At 32.7% G+C, this 14320-nt stretch overlaps 1 protein-coding gene across 1 annotated transcript in view; it reads right to left on the bottom strand.

The window, feature by feature from the left end:
* LOC143249416 (cell adhesion molecule CEACAM5-like) overlaps positions 1-9625 on the bottom strand; it is a 117097-nt gene extending 107472 nt beyond the window's left edge. Inside the window, exon 1 of the mRNA XM_076499235.1 lies at positions 9514-9625. Coding sequence (XP_076355350.1) covers positions 9514-9551 — 38 coding nt within the window. The 5' untranslated portion in view covers positions 9552-9625. The remainder of the gene's footprint in view (positions 1-9513) is intronic.
* Positions 9626-14320: the final 4695 nt, after the last annotated feature.

The following is a 14320-nucleotide window of genomic DNA, read 5'->3' as shown; positions in this document are numbered from 1 at the left end:
TTTATTGAAATCGGGTTACGTTTTGTTTTGCTTCAATTTTTGACAACCACTGGCTACAGATTTCTCTAGCCCAATCGCGACGTTGAGAGTCTTATCGATCGTTCTAGAACCAAAAACATAGCAAACATAGTAATAAGTAATATTCACTGTGGTAAACGAAATAATAATTTGATATAAGTAACAGTTTTTTTTCTCTGCTAGTTAAAAACTAGTGATAGAAGAAAAAAGAACGTTATTTTGAAATCTCTGTGGCTGAATCATGGAAAATTAGTCATTAAAATCTAAACAACTTTTATGAAGTTTAAATTCGCAGGCCGATGCAATCAACCACTAAGTGTCAAGTAAACTTGGGTCATAGCATGCATGCATAGGAGATCTGAATTTGTTCATAATTAATAAACAACGTTGAAACAAATCGGATTAATGTAATAAAATATTTATATACAACTATTAAAACGTGAATTTTATATCAGATATTACTCGTTAAGAAATGATATACATATTATGACTCAATGCTCATGTTAGAACGTTGACGAAATATATCAGCCATATAGCTAGTTATCACCACTCACCATCAACTCTTGGGCTATACTTTTACTAAAAAATAGTAGGAGTGACTGTTACATTATGTCACCCCTACGGTTGAAAGGGTAAGCATGTTTGACGTGAGGAAGATTCGAAACCACAAACCTCAGATTACGAATCAAGCACCTCAACCACCTGGCCTCTTGTATTTGTATTAAATTTAAAAAATATATATTTTACTATGTCCCCTGCTGGTACAGTGGTAAGTCTACGGACTTACAACCCTAAATTCAGCGTTCAATTCCCCTCGGTGAACTCCGCAGGTAGCGCGATGTAGCTTTGCTATAAGAAAACACAGATGTTAGAATAAAAGAATGTAGCATGAAAATAGAGTTCAATCGTTGAGAATCATTCAAAAAATAAAATCAGTAAAAATACTTTACACAAATAGTGATTTTTTAAATAACCGATTCCTTTTTTTGGAAAATAAATTTTTGAATTTGTTTGTTTGTTTCGTACTGTTATATTACTAAAGATGGAATTCTGAATACTTCAAAACGTTTAACAAATGCTTCATATACTTGCGTTCGTGTTTTCTTCATTAGTAAAATTTTCAAAGAACCAAAACGTATTATTTATATTTTCTTATGCGTATATTAAATAATTTCCATTATTCTTTCACAGACCTGGGCCTGGCATGGCCTAGCGCGTAAAGCGTGCGACTCGTAATCCGAGGGTCGCGGGTTCGCGCCCGCGTCGCGCCAAACATGCTCCCCCTCCCAGCCGTGGGGGCGATATAATGTGACGGTCAATCCCACTATTCGTTGGTAAAAGAGTAGCCCAAGAGTTGGCGGTGGGTGGTGATGACTAGCTGCCTTCCCTCTAGTCTTACACTGCTAAATTAGGGACGGCTAGTGCAGATAACACTCGAGTAGCTTTGTGCGAAATTCCAAAACAAACAAACAAACTTTCACAGCCACCAATGTTTCGGAACAAAAATTATAATTTCAAAATGTACTCAAGTTTGTTTCATAGTAAGAACCATTATTCATCGTTCGGGACAGTGAACAAAGTAACTATTTTAGTTTAAGCATAAAAACAGGATTTATATGTATATATTCATATAAATTAGATTCATTATACTTATATGCGTACGTGTAACTTCAACGTTGTTTTATTTTCACCAAGGAGTTTCAGAGTTATTTAAATATTTAAAATAATAAAATCTGAAAAAAAAATGTTATTGACTCAGTAATTTTATTTCAAATTTCAATTGTTCATTTTTATAACATCTCTTATATGTTATCTAATACCACTATTTTCATCCTAAAAATAAATACAGCAGCTACTAAGAGTCTTGTAGAACTAATAAACGTCTGAAAGATACTTAAATGTCTGTTCGATAAAAAGTGAATTATATCTTTCCATAAAGATATATTTCTGAAGTATAGTCACGTGTATTTTCAAGTTGTTTTTTCATTTTATATAGATACAAATATATATGATACCTTGAAAATTAATGTAGGTGTAGAGGGCGCCCTACAATAATATGAGGTAAAAATTTGTTTTGTTAGACTTACTGGCGAGACAGCTAAGAAGATAAGAAGTAAACTCAGTAACAAAAACATGGAGTTTTTTGTTTAGTTTTTGGTTATATTCTTGTCGTTTGCGTTGTAGACTTAGATTAATTTTCAGTGTGTACGTGTGTGTGTGTGTGTATATACGTGATGTAGAAGTGGGTGTTGTTCTATTATTTTCCAAGTGTACAACAACAACGAAATGTGGAATCCGTCTGTCAATAACATGATATTCTTCACAATATTTTCTCCATCAACTGATGAAGCAGTGTTATACCTAGCTTTCATATGATATACAACAATCCTAGATAGCAACGATAAGTGAAAGAATAGACTTGAGTTGAACATTTTCATGTTGGTTAACCGGAATGACATGAGCAGATGGTAACCCCCGCAAAGCGTTCAAAAAATGTAATTTAGTTGCTTCTTTGTTCAAGCGATAGCTCGAGCGAATAAGGAGATAAAATTCATTACAGCCTTTAGATAATACAAATGATCTCAGATATATATTTTTCCATTACAAGTCCTGAAAATGAATATGTTGAGGTTAAAAAGCCAAAGGAAAAACAATATTGAATGTTACTCATAACGAGAAATCACTTCTTTACAAAACAACGACAGCAACAAACCAGAGAGTACTGCATCTTTAGTTCATCTACAGACATGTTTATTAATGTTGGTTCTACACAATACTTTCTTACATTATTTTTAACGTTTGGGTTTCTTAACAGTTTTGATTAAGCAATTATAACCGCGAAATTAGAGAAATGATCAACAACTTAAGTTAGAGCGTATTAATCTACGAACGTACTGAACACTCAAGTAACTAAAACAAGAAGTGAAACGTATATAAAATGACGTTGAGCTACTATATAGCTACTATGATAATATATCTCTATGTAATTTGTTTTCAATAGCAGATTTATTTATGTTTTGTTACAATGAAGAGACAGTATGACACAAAAGAGGGATAATAGAAGTCATTTTTTCTAGTTTTTAGATAGATTTGATATTTCAAATTTTAATGAAATCTCTCTCTAGGATAAGTCTTTTACATAAACTTTTATCCGTAATGACAGGAGACAATCATATCTTTCCTACGTTGTAAATTTGCGACGTCAAATGGCTTTGATACATCAGTTACCACATTCAGTGAAACAGCAGTTTTCCTATATATATTTAAGATTATTTGCTTGAACCACACGAGCGCAATTAATTATCCATACCAAGCAAGGAATACAGTATTTAAAACAATTTTAAGTAAAACAAAAAAAATAAACAAAACAAACCATTATTAGGTAGGAATTGTCTATGTAGGGACAGCTCGAATTGTTCATCTAAATTATATTTTAAATACCTCTTCAATAGCTCATCAAAACTTTACAATACTGTACAATGTTTTCTTTTATAATAATATCGGTATAATGACTGACACATAAGTTCTAGTGATGTCTGTAAATATCACAGCAAAAAGTTTGACTTTCTTGCGTTTTCTCTCTCTCTTTTATATTGGTATTTGGGTATTGATGTTTATCTACCCAGGAGGGTCAGGTTTCGTTAACCTCTTTCTCTTTCCTTCAAATTTTGGCTTTGTAATTGTCAAGTGTATTTATATATAGTACACGAGGGCCAGAGTAACCCGCACTTACTCAGGCCCCTTCCAGGGCGATGTCCATGCATGATCTATACATACACTTGGTGCAAATAAAACATTTCTCTTACAGTTCCAAAGATTATTTGCACTTTCATCAGTTAGGTATGAACCATAAAACGTTTACACCAAAAAACCTTTTCAATGTATTGTAATTAATCGCTAATCTAATGTGGAGTCTAGTTAAGAGGTAGCCTTTTTTTTAAACTTATTTAGAAAATATATATTCACTGCGGAAAGGTGCTTAGGTCTATCATCATCATGCAAAAAATACCTATCAAGTTCGCTTACTAGTTCATTTTTTCTCCAATTTTTGTCAAAATAGTTTATTGTACCATGTAGGAGTCTATCTGCTATTGTTTCCACGTGTGCGTACTTATGCATAAATTCAGATGATGTTGTTCTGGGTACTTTATAAGCTGTTGTGAATAGTGTATTTTGTATTGTTTGTAGTTTTGTTTGAAGTAGTTTTTTGCTTACATTTATCCATACAAGGACTGCATAGTCAATGACGGATCTAATGCATGTTTTATATATCTTTATGATATTGTCTGCCGTAGCTCCACTGTTTTTGCCAGTTAGACTCCTAGCATAGTTTGTTCTTCGCCAAAGTTTTGTTCTAATATTATTTATGTGGTTTACCCACTTAAGCTTTGAGTCAAACATAAGTCCTAAGAATTTTGCTGATGTAGCAGTCTGGTGTAGTTCTCCATTCCTATAGATCTGTGGTTGTGCTTTTTTATGTTTTAACTTATTGAATACTACTAGTTGTGTTTATTTTGATTCTATATTTTTGGCAATATTCACTTATTCTATTTAATTGTGGTTGAATGTTTGTGGCTGCTATTGCTGGTGTTAGTGCACGTTTCCAGATTGCTACATCATCTGCGAACTGTGATAAGTATCCATTAATTGGATCTTTTAGAGGCATATTATTCACGTACATGATGAACAGGATAGGGCTAACTACCTTTCCTTGAGGGACACCAGCTTCTGGAGTGAAACTCTCAGAGAAGGTTCTTGTGTGTTTTTTTTTTATTATTGTTTCTTTGTTTGTTTTAAATTTCGCGCAAAGCTACTCAAGGACTATCTGCGCTAGCTGTCCCTAATTTAGCAATGTAAGACTAGAGGGAAGGTAGCTAGTCATCACCGCCCACCGCCAATTCTTGGGCTACTCCTTTACAAACGAATAGTGGGATTGACTGTCACATTTTAACTCCCTCACGGCTGAAAGGGCGAGCATGTTTGGTGCGACGGGAATTCAAACCCGTGATCCTCAGATTACGAGTCGAACGCCTTAACCCACCTGGTTATGCCGAGCCCCATTTTACTTACATCTTCCCGTACCTGCAACATATAACTGCTCCTGCTTTGAAGTTACACCAAAAATTAGGATGTAGTCATTGTATTTACATAGGAAAATACTTTGCAAAATGGATAAACAATAGATATCACAAATAAAACTTAACTGTATTTAAGATTTGCTTATAAATACAACTTATCTACTTATATTGAAATACTGCATTAAAACACAACAATAATCTAATAAGTAAATTTTTTTAAAAAAAGGAGGTAACTGTAGAGATGACTAAATCATTTCTTGAGAAACAATATAGTATTGATGGCATTTACATCAACCACACATAATAAAACAGGTACACAGTATATTAGAATGTTTGGTTATTTTGAATTTCACGCAAAGCTACTAGAGGGCTATCTGCACTAGCCGTCCATAATTTAGCAGTGTAAGACTAGAGGGAAGGCAGCTAGTCATCACCACCCACCGCCAACTCTTGGGCTACTCTTTTACTAACGAATAGTGGGATTGACTGTCACATTGTAACGCCTCCATGGCTAAAAGGGCGAGCATGTTTGGTGTGACCGGGATTCGAACCCGCAAATTACGAGTCGAACACCTCAACACACTTGGCCATGCCGGACCGTTAGAATTTTAACAGACAAAAAAAAAAACTTAACTGTTATTGAATAGTCATATATATATGTTGCTATATGTTAATTCTTGTCTGTACTGTTATATAAGGGATGATGTGACTGACATTCATACTATCCTTCCTAGTATTGTTTTTAGAAGGACTAGTATTAGCCATCAATACATTTCTTTTATTTCGGTATTTTTTATTTACTTGTATTATAAGAGTTTAATAGGCCAAACAGATATTGTAAAATATTTTAAGTAGAAACAGGGTATTTTTGTGATGATCAAAACAATACACCGTCGCTGAAGATATGATTATATTTACCTGCAAACTAAATAAATTCATCAAATGCTTAACTAATAGTGTTAGCTATTAGTTATGGACCTTAGTTTTATATTGAAATTATGAAACATAATCAAGATTATCTCCACGTTTAACAGCAGCTGGTCGAGAGAGGCCCAGAGCATTCCGGACTATAGTACCAAGGTTCTGTGGTTCACGCTTTGTTAACGCCATAAAAAGAAGTCGTGCTCCGTGGGTGCGTTATAAGAGTGACGGTCAAAACCAACTATTTGTTTAGTGTACCTCTACGAGATGGTATTGACTACCTGCCTTTCCTCTGATATATCACTTCAAAATTAAAGATGGTTAGCGAAGATAACCTTCCAGTAGCTTTGTAGCTAGTCAAAGCCAGGTGGGTTAAGGCACTCGACTCGTTATCTAAGTGTCGGGGGTTCGAATCTCAGCAACATCAAATATTCTCGCCCTTTCAGCCGTGGGGACGTTATATCATAACGGTCAATCCCACTATAGTTGATAAAATAGTAGCCCAACAGTTGGCGGTGGGTGGTGATGACTAGCTGCATTTCTCTAGTTCTAAACTGCTAAATTAGTGACGGCTAGCCCAGATAGCCCTCGTGTAGCTTTGTGCGAAATTAAAAAATAAACAAACAATCCAGTAGCTTTGCGTCAAATGCAGCAAAAACATGTGACAGCACAAACCTAAACACTAAGCACAAAAATCACCCAAAGACGTAGAACTCTCCATCTGATTATCCTTAAATAAAATAACATTTAAAGATAAATTCAACTAATAGTTTTCAACTAAAACTTTCTAGTGTAAACATTGTGGAAAAACTAATTAAATATAGAAACAAATAATAATATATCGATTTTTCAAACCTTTTATAACTACATGATTCAATTTGAATCTTCGTATTAGTGAAATGCTTTACCAATAATCAATTTGCCACTGAACATAAACATTATCATTATTTTTTCTGATTCTATGCAATTTTGTGTTTCAGTTATCGAGTAAAAATAGAGAGACAAAGAAGTAATGTATAATACCAATGTGTTTCGTTTTCTACTTACGTAATTCATTTCTCTCTCTTACCAAAGAATCAAATTCCAAATGACAAATCTCATCTTTGTAATGTTAGCCTGTTCTTATTATAATTTAGTTGTTTACTCATGACAGTCTGAAAAACATAAATATTGATGACAGCTTTAGAAGCATGAGTGCTGATGATAACTTGAGAAACGTGAGTATAGTTAGATAAGGCCTTAGAAATAGGAGGGCTGATGATAGCCTGAGAAATATGAGCATAGATGACAACCTGAGAAATAGTAGTGCTAATGACAGCTTGAGAAACATGCGTATTCATTACAGCCTGAGAAACATTTAGATTTTTGATGGCTACCGAAATATCTATTCATTTTACTTGAAAATGTATCAAAATCAACTCTTGTTCGAGTTTTGACTAAAAATATAAAATAACTAAAAGCTAGTTAAAGATTTCTTTCGTTTTTGTTTCACTGGTAAAAGTAGCACATCTGTAAATTAGATATTTACAGCCAGCTTAATTTCTGGTGACTTATGTAATTACTTATAGCTAGTTTAATTATTGATATCTAATGTAGTATAATTAGAAATCTTTGAAACGGATTGACAAAATAAGCTAATTTTGGTAAAGCAGGCTTTTTTTCTAAAAGCTTTTCAGTAAGGTATATAATTGATTCAATGTAGGCTTAAGCCTTAAAAGCAATGAATCAAGCTTATAATCACCTCCAAAACAAAAAACAGTTTCTGACAATGGTTAAAGGTAGTTCATGAAAGGTTTAAACTTGTGCTGTTGTTTTAAGTTTTTAAATACTGATAAACATGTTGCTGCTTTCATCATTGAAGTTTATCACATCATTAATAGTCTCTATGTTTTATGCAAAATATTTTAAAAACAATTTGGTTTTTATTACAAAATATATGTTTCTTCCCCATACGATTAAAAAACAAAAAGTATATTCTTAAGAACGAACTCATGTATACTTGACTTTTTTTGGTAAATTATTTATTTATCTTAAATAACTGAAGAGTGGTAATAAATTTATCTGAGTTTATTTGCCCACTTAGTCTCCTAAGTATTCTCTGTAGATTTTAAATTGACTAAAATGTTTTACTAATAAACTGTATTAAACTGCACAATTTTCATTAACTGTGACATTTTTAAATTGGTAAATTACCTTCTACTGCATTACGCTAATAGGGTTTGGCATTCAAACACTGGGATCTAAGATTCGATTCCCCGCGGTAGACACAGCATATAGCTCAACGTGGCTTTGTCCTAAAGCATAGAACTCGATTTAAACTAATTGGTATGCTCAATTACAGCAGTATTGTTTGTAGAACTTAATACATTCTCAAATTGCGTCATTAAATAATTATATTTTTTTCAAGACTTCGGCTTACTGTATGAGATTGCTTTCATTTATTTAGCCTACATTTCTCTTCGTATAAAGGATAATAATAAATATCGTACTAATTTTTTCCAGTTACTTTTAAGACTTTTTACTTGTACTTTCTAGTATTTTAAACATATTTTAACGTAAAATATTATTGTGAGCCAATTAATATCTTGAATAATATAAATTTTACAGAACCTAAAACAGATCGGCACTATACAACAAATCGTCATATTATAAAAGCTAACCTTTTTCACATCATGGAGATATAAGAATTACAAAAACAGTAATTTACATATAAAATAACGTTCTTAGACCGTTTCTTTCGAAACATAGTAACACAGATTTACAAAAAAATGCCAAGAACATTTGATGAAGAAAACCTTTAAAGATACTCTAACAAACAAAACGGTTGTTTAGATTTTAGTGTTAACTATTCTTTAGTTTTTCAAGTGCTGAAAAAGTAACATATTTCCAAAATTCCAATGCGATTTCTAAACTAACCTGGAGGCGAAACTTTGCTCATTAATATGGTCCACGGTCCAGGCACAGTAAATATTTAAAGTAATGTCTCCGAGTAGGACAGCGATAAGTCTACGAACATACAACGCTAAAATTCGGGGCTTATTTTCCTCCTCGGTGGACACAACAGATAGTACAATGTAATTGTGTTCTCAAACAATGTAATTTAAGGTAATAATTTCTTGATCGCTGTCAGTATTTAGTTACTGACAGTAAAATATGTAGTTGTAAGAATAGTGATTCTGTACGTAAATAAAAATCGATGAATTTTTTGTTAATGTTGTGAAAATGTTATGTACTTGACTTTTTAATTTTCCGATAAAAATTGTTTTCGCTCCACGAATATCTTAAAGTTACAGCTCTAGTTTAGTCAGTTTTTGTTGTACACGAAATATTTTTAAGCTTTTGATTCCAGTTTTAAGTTTAACAAAAGGATGTAGAAATACGTTTAATTAATAATATTAAGAAATGTTTGTCTTCTAACATAAATGTATATTAATATATATGTAAGATTTTAAAAGAAAAGCATTGTTATAGTTATCGGAAACAAAACACTACTTACAGAACCAAACCCTTCACTTGTAGAATAAATATCAACATTAAGAACTCACTAAATTTTGTGATAAGCCATTTAGCAGCAATCTAGTATGCAACCAAGCTTGCTGGTGTCTCCTGTACGTTTCAAGCTTCTATCCAGCTCTCTTATTGTGCGTTTTCTTTTACAACTCCCTCTAGTGATATTATGAAGAAACTAAAATTAATTTTTACACGTCGGCGATTACGATAGGACCCAACTAATTTGAGCTTACAAAAACAAAAGCTAATTTGCCTAAAGAGAGCCTTTTCGTGAGTCAGGGCTCTACTGTAGGTAAACAGTTACTTGTGTGAGTCCCCTTACTGTACTGTGTACAGTTCGTCATTTAACAATTGCTAACTAACACACGTATCAAACGTGTGTGTGCTCATTACATTTGAAACTCTTAAACTTTGGAGCAAGCACAAATATGCACTAGTACATGATTGTAATGTACGTTTCTTTATATCAAATTAATAGGTATAAAGGTCGGTAGTGAGACGATAACTCTCTACAGGAAGCGGTAAGGCAAGTCAGGACATGGCTTGACCACTACTTCATGGCATGTGTAGCTACAACTTATGTATTAAAACTCGCTTCTTTTAATCCAATATATTACGTCGTGGGTATGCAGTATTTGTAATTAAAATGACTCAAAATTCAATTTCATAATATTAAATTTTCAAAAACGTTTGGAGGTCATGTCTCAAGACACCCAAGAAATAGTGACGTGACCTGACCACTCTAACACTGCTCTCTATGACAATGTTCTAGATGTTATGTGCTATATGAACGTTTAATTTGTTGTTGTTTTTAAGAAGAAAAGTTTGCGTGTTGTCAGAAAAGGTTACAACTGTGTACTGTGCGTTAAGTGTTCAGAACAAATAACTTCTTTAATAGATAGGTCAGTAATGTAGAGTCGTGTTATGTTTTAGTAAGTATCAGTAATGTAGAGTCGTGTTATGTTTTAGTAAGTATCAGTAATGTAGAGTCGTATTATGTTTTAGTAAGTACTCCCTTTCTTTGCGTAATAGATGTCAGAAGGGAGAGACGTTCGCTGAAAGAAAGATACAACCGTGAGATGTATGTATTTTAGACTATCCCTGTGCAGAAGATATTTGGAAGGTTTATTCTGAAAGTAAGACTTAACTAGATGCGACACGCATCCGTTTAATCGGTGTTCGTAAGATATTCTCTGCAGAGAGAACCAAGATTGCTTTGCTACTTTTTAATGTTATATTCTCCTTTTTTTCTGATGATAATTATCTATTTATGACTCAAGATTGCTTTGCTGCTTTTTAATGTTATACTCTCCTTTTTTCTGATGATAATTATCTATTTATGACTCAAGATTGCTTTGCTGCTTTTCAATGTTATACTCTCCTTTTTTCTGATGATAATTATCTATTTATGACTCAAGACTGCTTTGCTGCTTTTTAATGCTATATTATCTTTTTTCTGATGATAATTATCTATTTATGACTCAAGATTGCTTTACTGTTTTTTAATGTTATACTCTCCTTTTTTCTGATGATAATTATCTATTTATGACTCAAGATTGCTTTGCTGCTTTTTAATGTTATACTCTCCTTTTTTCTGATGATAATTATCTATTTATGACTCAAGACTGCTTTGCTGCTTTTTAATGTTATATTATCTTTTTTCTGATGATAATTATCTATTTACGACTCAAGATTGCTTTGCTGCTTTTCAATGTTATACTCTCCTTTTTTCTGATGATAATTATCTATTTATGACTCAAGACTGCTTTGCTGCTTTTTAATGTTATACTCTCCTTTTTTCTGATGATAATTATCTATTTATGACTCAAGATTGCTTTGCTGCTTTTTAATGTTATATTATCTTTTTTCTGATGATAATTATCTATTTATGACTCAAGATTGCTTTGCTGCTTTTCAATGTTATACTCTCCTTTTTTCTGATGATAATTATTTATTTATGACACAAGACTGCTTTGCTGCTTTTTAATATTATATTCTCTTTTTTCTGATGATAATTATTTATTTATGACTCAAGATTGCTTTGCTGCTTTTTAATGTTATATTATCTTTTTCTGATGATAATTATCTATTTATGAATACTTTATAAAAATAACGAGTGAGCATTTTAAACGAGAAATTGTAAACTTTTTATCATAAGAGAATTCATGACAAAGTAGTAAGTTTATAAGACGTTCATAACTCTTAATGTAGTTTTGTGTTTGTTTTATAAACCTGTCGATACTGAATCTTTTATAAGGCATTTCGTTGTAAAACATATAAACACACGATCATGCTGTATTATCGGACAAAAAAAATGAATAAACTCATTGCAAAACCTGTTTTCTACTCAAGAGCAAGCATGTAAATACAATTTTTCTATCAAAAAGATAAATATCGAAAAGTATTAATACCAGTATGATATTGAATACACAGTAATACTTCCCCTCAAAAGAATTATTTTTTTACAGTTTTTCTTAAGAATAGTACAATCTTTAATGACTGATTTCACGTTTTAAAGATTGAATAACGAACTTTATTGGAAAGAATGTATTGTACGACTGTAGAGTTTCTTTTATTTGTTGCTGTTAATGAAATTTACGTAAAGTGACTCGAGAGCTATATGTCTAGTTGATAGATTAGAGGGAAAACGTCTAGTCAACGCCGCCAACCACCAATTCATGGATTAATGTTTAGTGTGATTGACCGCAACGTTATAACACCTCCATCGCTGAGAGAACAAGCACGTTAAGAGAGGAGTTTCGGTTCTGCGACGCGTAGGTTGCTTGCGAACCGAACACACCAACTATCAGATGACGAGAGGCTTGTTTGTGTTTTTTTTTTTATGTTTCCCTCACAGAACGATCTTACAGTTATTATTTAACACAATATTATTGTAATAAATGTTTGATAATTCTTTTACCACAACCACAACGCATTTCGTTACTAAATCTTTATAGTGTAGTTAAAAATTAACTTGGAAAATAAAAGCTAGTTTTAATCAAGAAATTAGCATATACTTATCTGAGCTCATAAACAATACGAGCGGTTGAAAATTTTTAAAACCAAGTTAAAGTGCTCGATTCGCAATCTGTGGGTCTCAGGTTTGAATCTCCGTCACACCATACATGTTCACCTTTCAACTATGGGGACGTTATTATATGACGGTCAATTCCACTATTCGTTTGTAAAAGAGTAGCCCAACGGTTGGGGGTGGATGGTGATGACCAGCTGCCTTCTCTTTAGTCCTACGCTGCTAAATTAGGGACGGCTAGCACAGATAGCCCTCGTGTAGCTTTGCGCAAAACTGAAAATAAACAAACAAATCGCTACAAACTCAAACGTTCATTTTATCATTAACACTGCAACCATAATTCTGTCACTTGTTTGTAATTTATCAACAAGCTAAAAGGAAAAAATCCAACTAGTGAATCAATGTCTTAAAAAATTCTTATTATGGTAGCTTCATTTGACCAAAATTAATGATAAAAATTAGTGAGCTAATTCAAATTAAAAACTGATTATTCTTTTTTACACTAGAAATTCTAAGAGCAACATAAACCAACAATTATGAAGTCAATGAATATGGCACTAATCACGAAATATTATTATTGATAGTAAAACCAACTTATTTTGCGAATAATTCGAAATAACTTATAATTTTACATACAAATTCTAATGTCTTATCTAAATCATAATATATGACGTAATTTACATTTTTTTCCCGATTTTAATGATAATAGAGCTATACTTCAATTTCTTTACTTAAGTAGTCTAATTTAATGAAGTTTTCTGATGAAACTTAAGCTCAATCAACGGACCAAAGAATTTTCGGTCGATAAAATCTGAAATCGTTTGTAGTTGCTGAGGTTCAGAAGAACTACTTTAAAAAATAGGTGTTTGTGGAACACAACGTTACCAACAACGATGAGTCTGATCTATCGACTGAAACTAGCTTTTAACAAGAGATTGTAAAAGAAAAAATCCGTCTCTTACCACTTTTCCTTTGGTTACGTTGTATCATAAAATGAAATATTCAGTGTTCTGTTTGATTAAAATTTAAAAAATTACCTTCTTGAAAACACGATACTTGTATTCAATTACAAAATCAAAACGTGTAAATCCAACGGTTCATGGTTCGTATCTCATTTCTGCAAGAACGCGGTCGCTACTTTTTGGAGTATAAATTTGTTTCTTTGTAATTAAGCACAAAGCCACACAATGGACTATCTGTGTTTTGCCCACCACGAGCATCGAAGCCCTGTTTCTAGCGTATAAGTCTGCAAAAATACCAATATGCCACTAAAAGGCATTTTGGACGGTAAGAATAACAACAAATCCCGCTGTGGTCAAGTAACACGAGTAACACAAAAGCTAACGGTGAGCGATGTTGACTTTGCCTTCCCTGCGTTTTATCAATTTAAAAATTGGGAACGGCTATGCGCAAATATTTATTGCGTAGTTTTAACTTAATCTTGCTATCTCGCCTTTCTTTGGTGGGGAAGAAGTACACCCTTGTGCATGTTAATTGAAACAAGACGGAAAATTACGATTTTTTTTCAATTTTTTGCGTTTTATTTCTGAGAATCCAAAAATTACTCACAAATTAATACATGATATGACCGCCTTTATTTTTCAGAAGATCATTAATCCGCTTTGGCATCGAGTCCACGAGTTGACTACAATCTTTACTAATTTTTGGAACGCGGTACTACACCTCAATTCTGGCCTCAATTAGCTTATCTTTCGTAGTATAATCTTTTTCCCGAAGTCTTTCTTTACAAATCGCCCAAGGA

Source organism: Tachypleus tridentatus, chromosome 4 (assembly GCF_004210375.1).
Source record: "Tachypleus tridentatus isolate NWPU-2018 chromosome 4, ASM421037v1, whole genome shotgun sequence".
In the NCBI taxonomy this organism is placed as follows: domain Eukaryota; kingdom Metazoa; phylum Arthropoda; class Merostomata; order Xiphosura; family Limulidae; genus Tachypleus; species Tachypleus tridentatus.
Note: the sequence above shows the minus strand (reverse complement) of the source record. Positions and strands in the feature narration are given on the sequence as shown.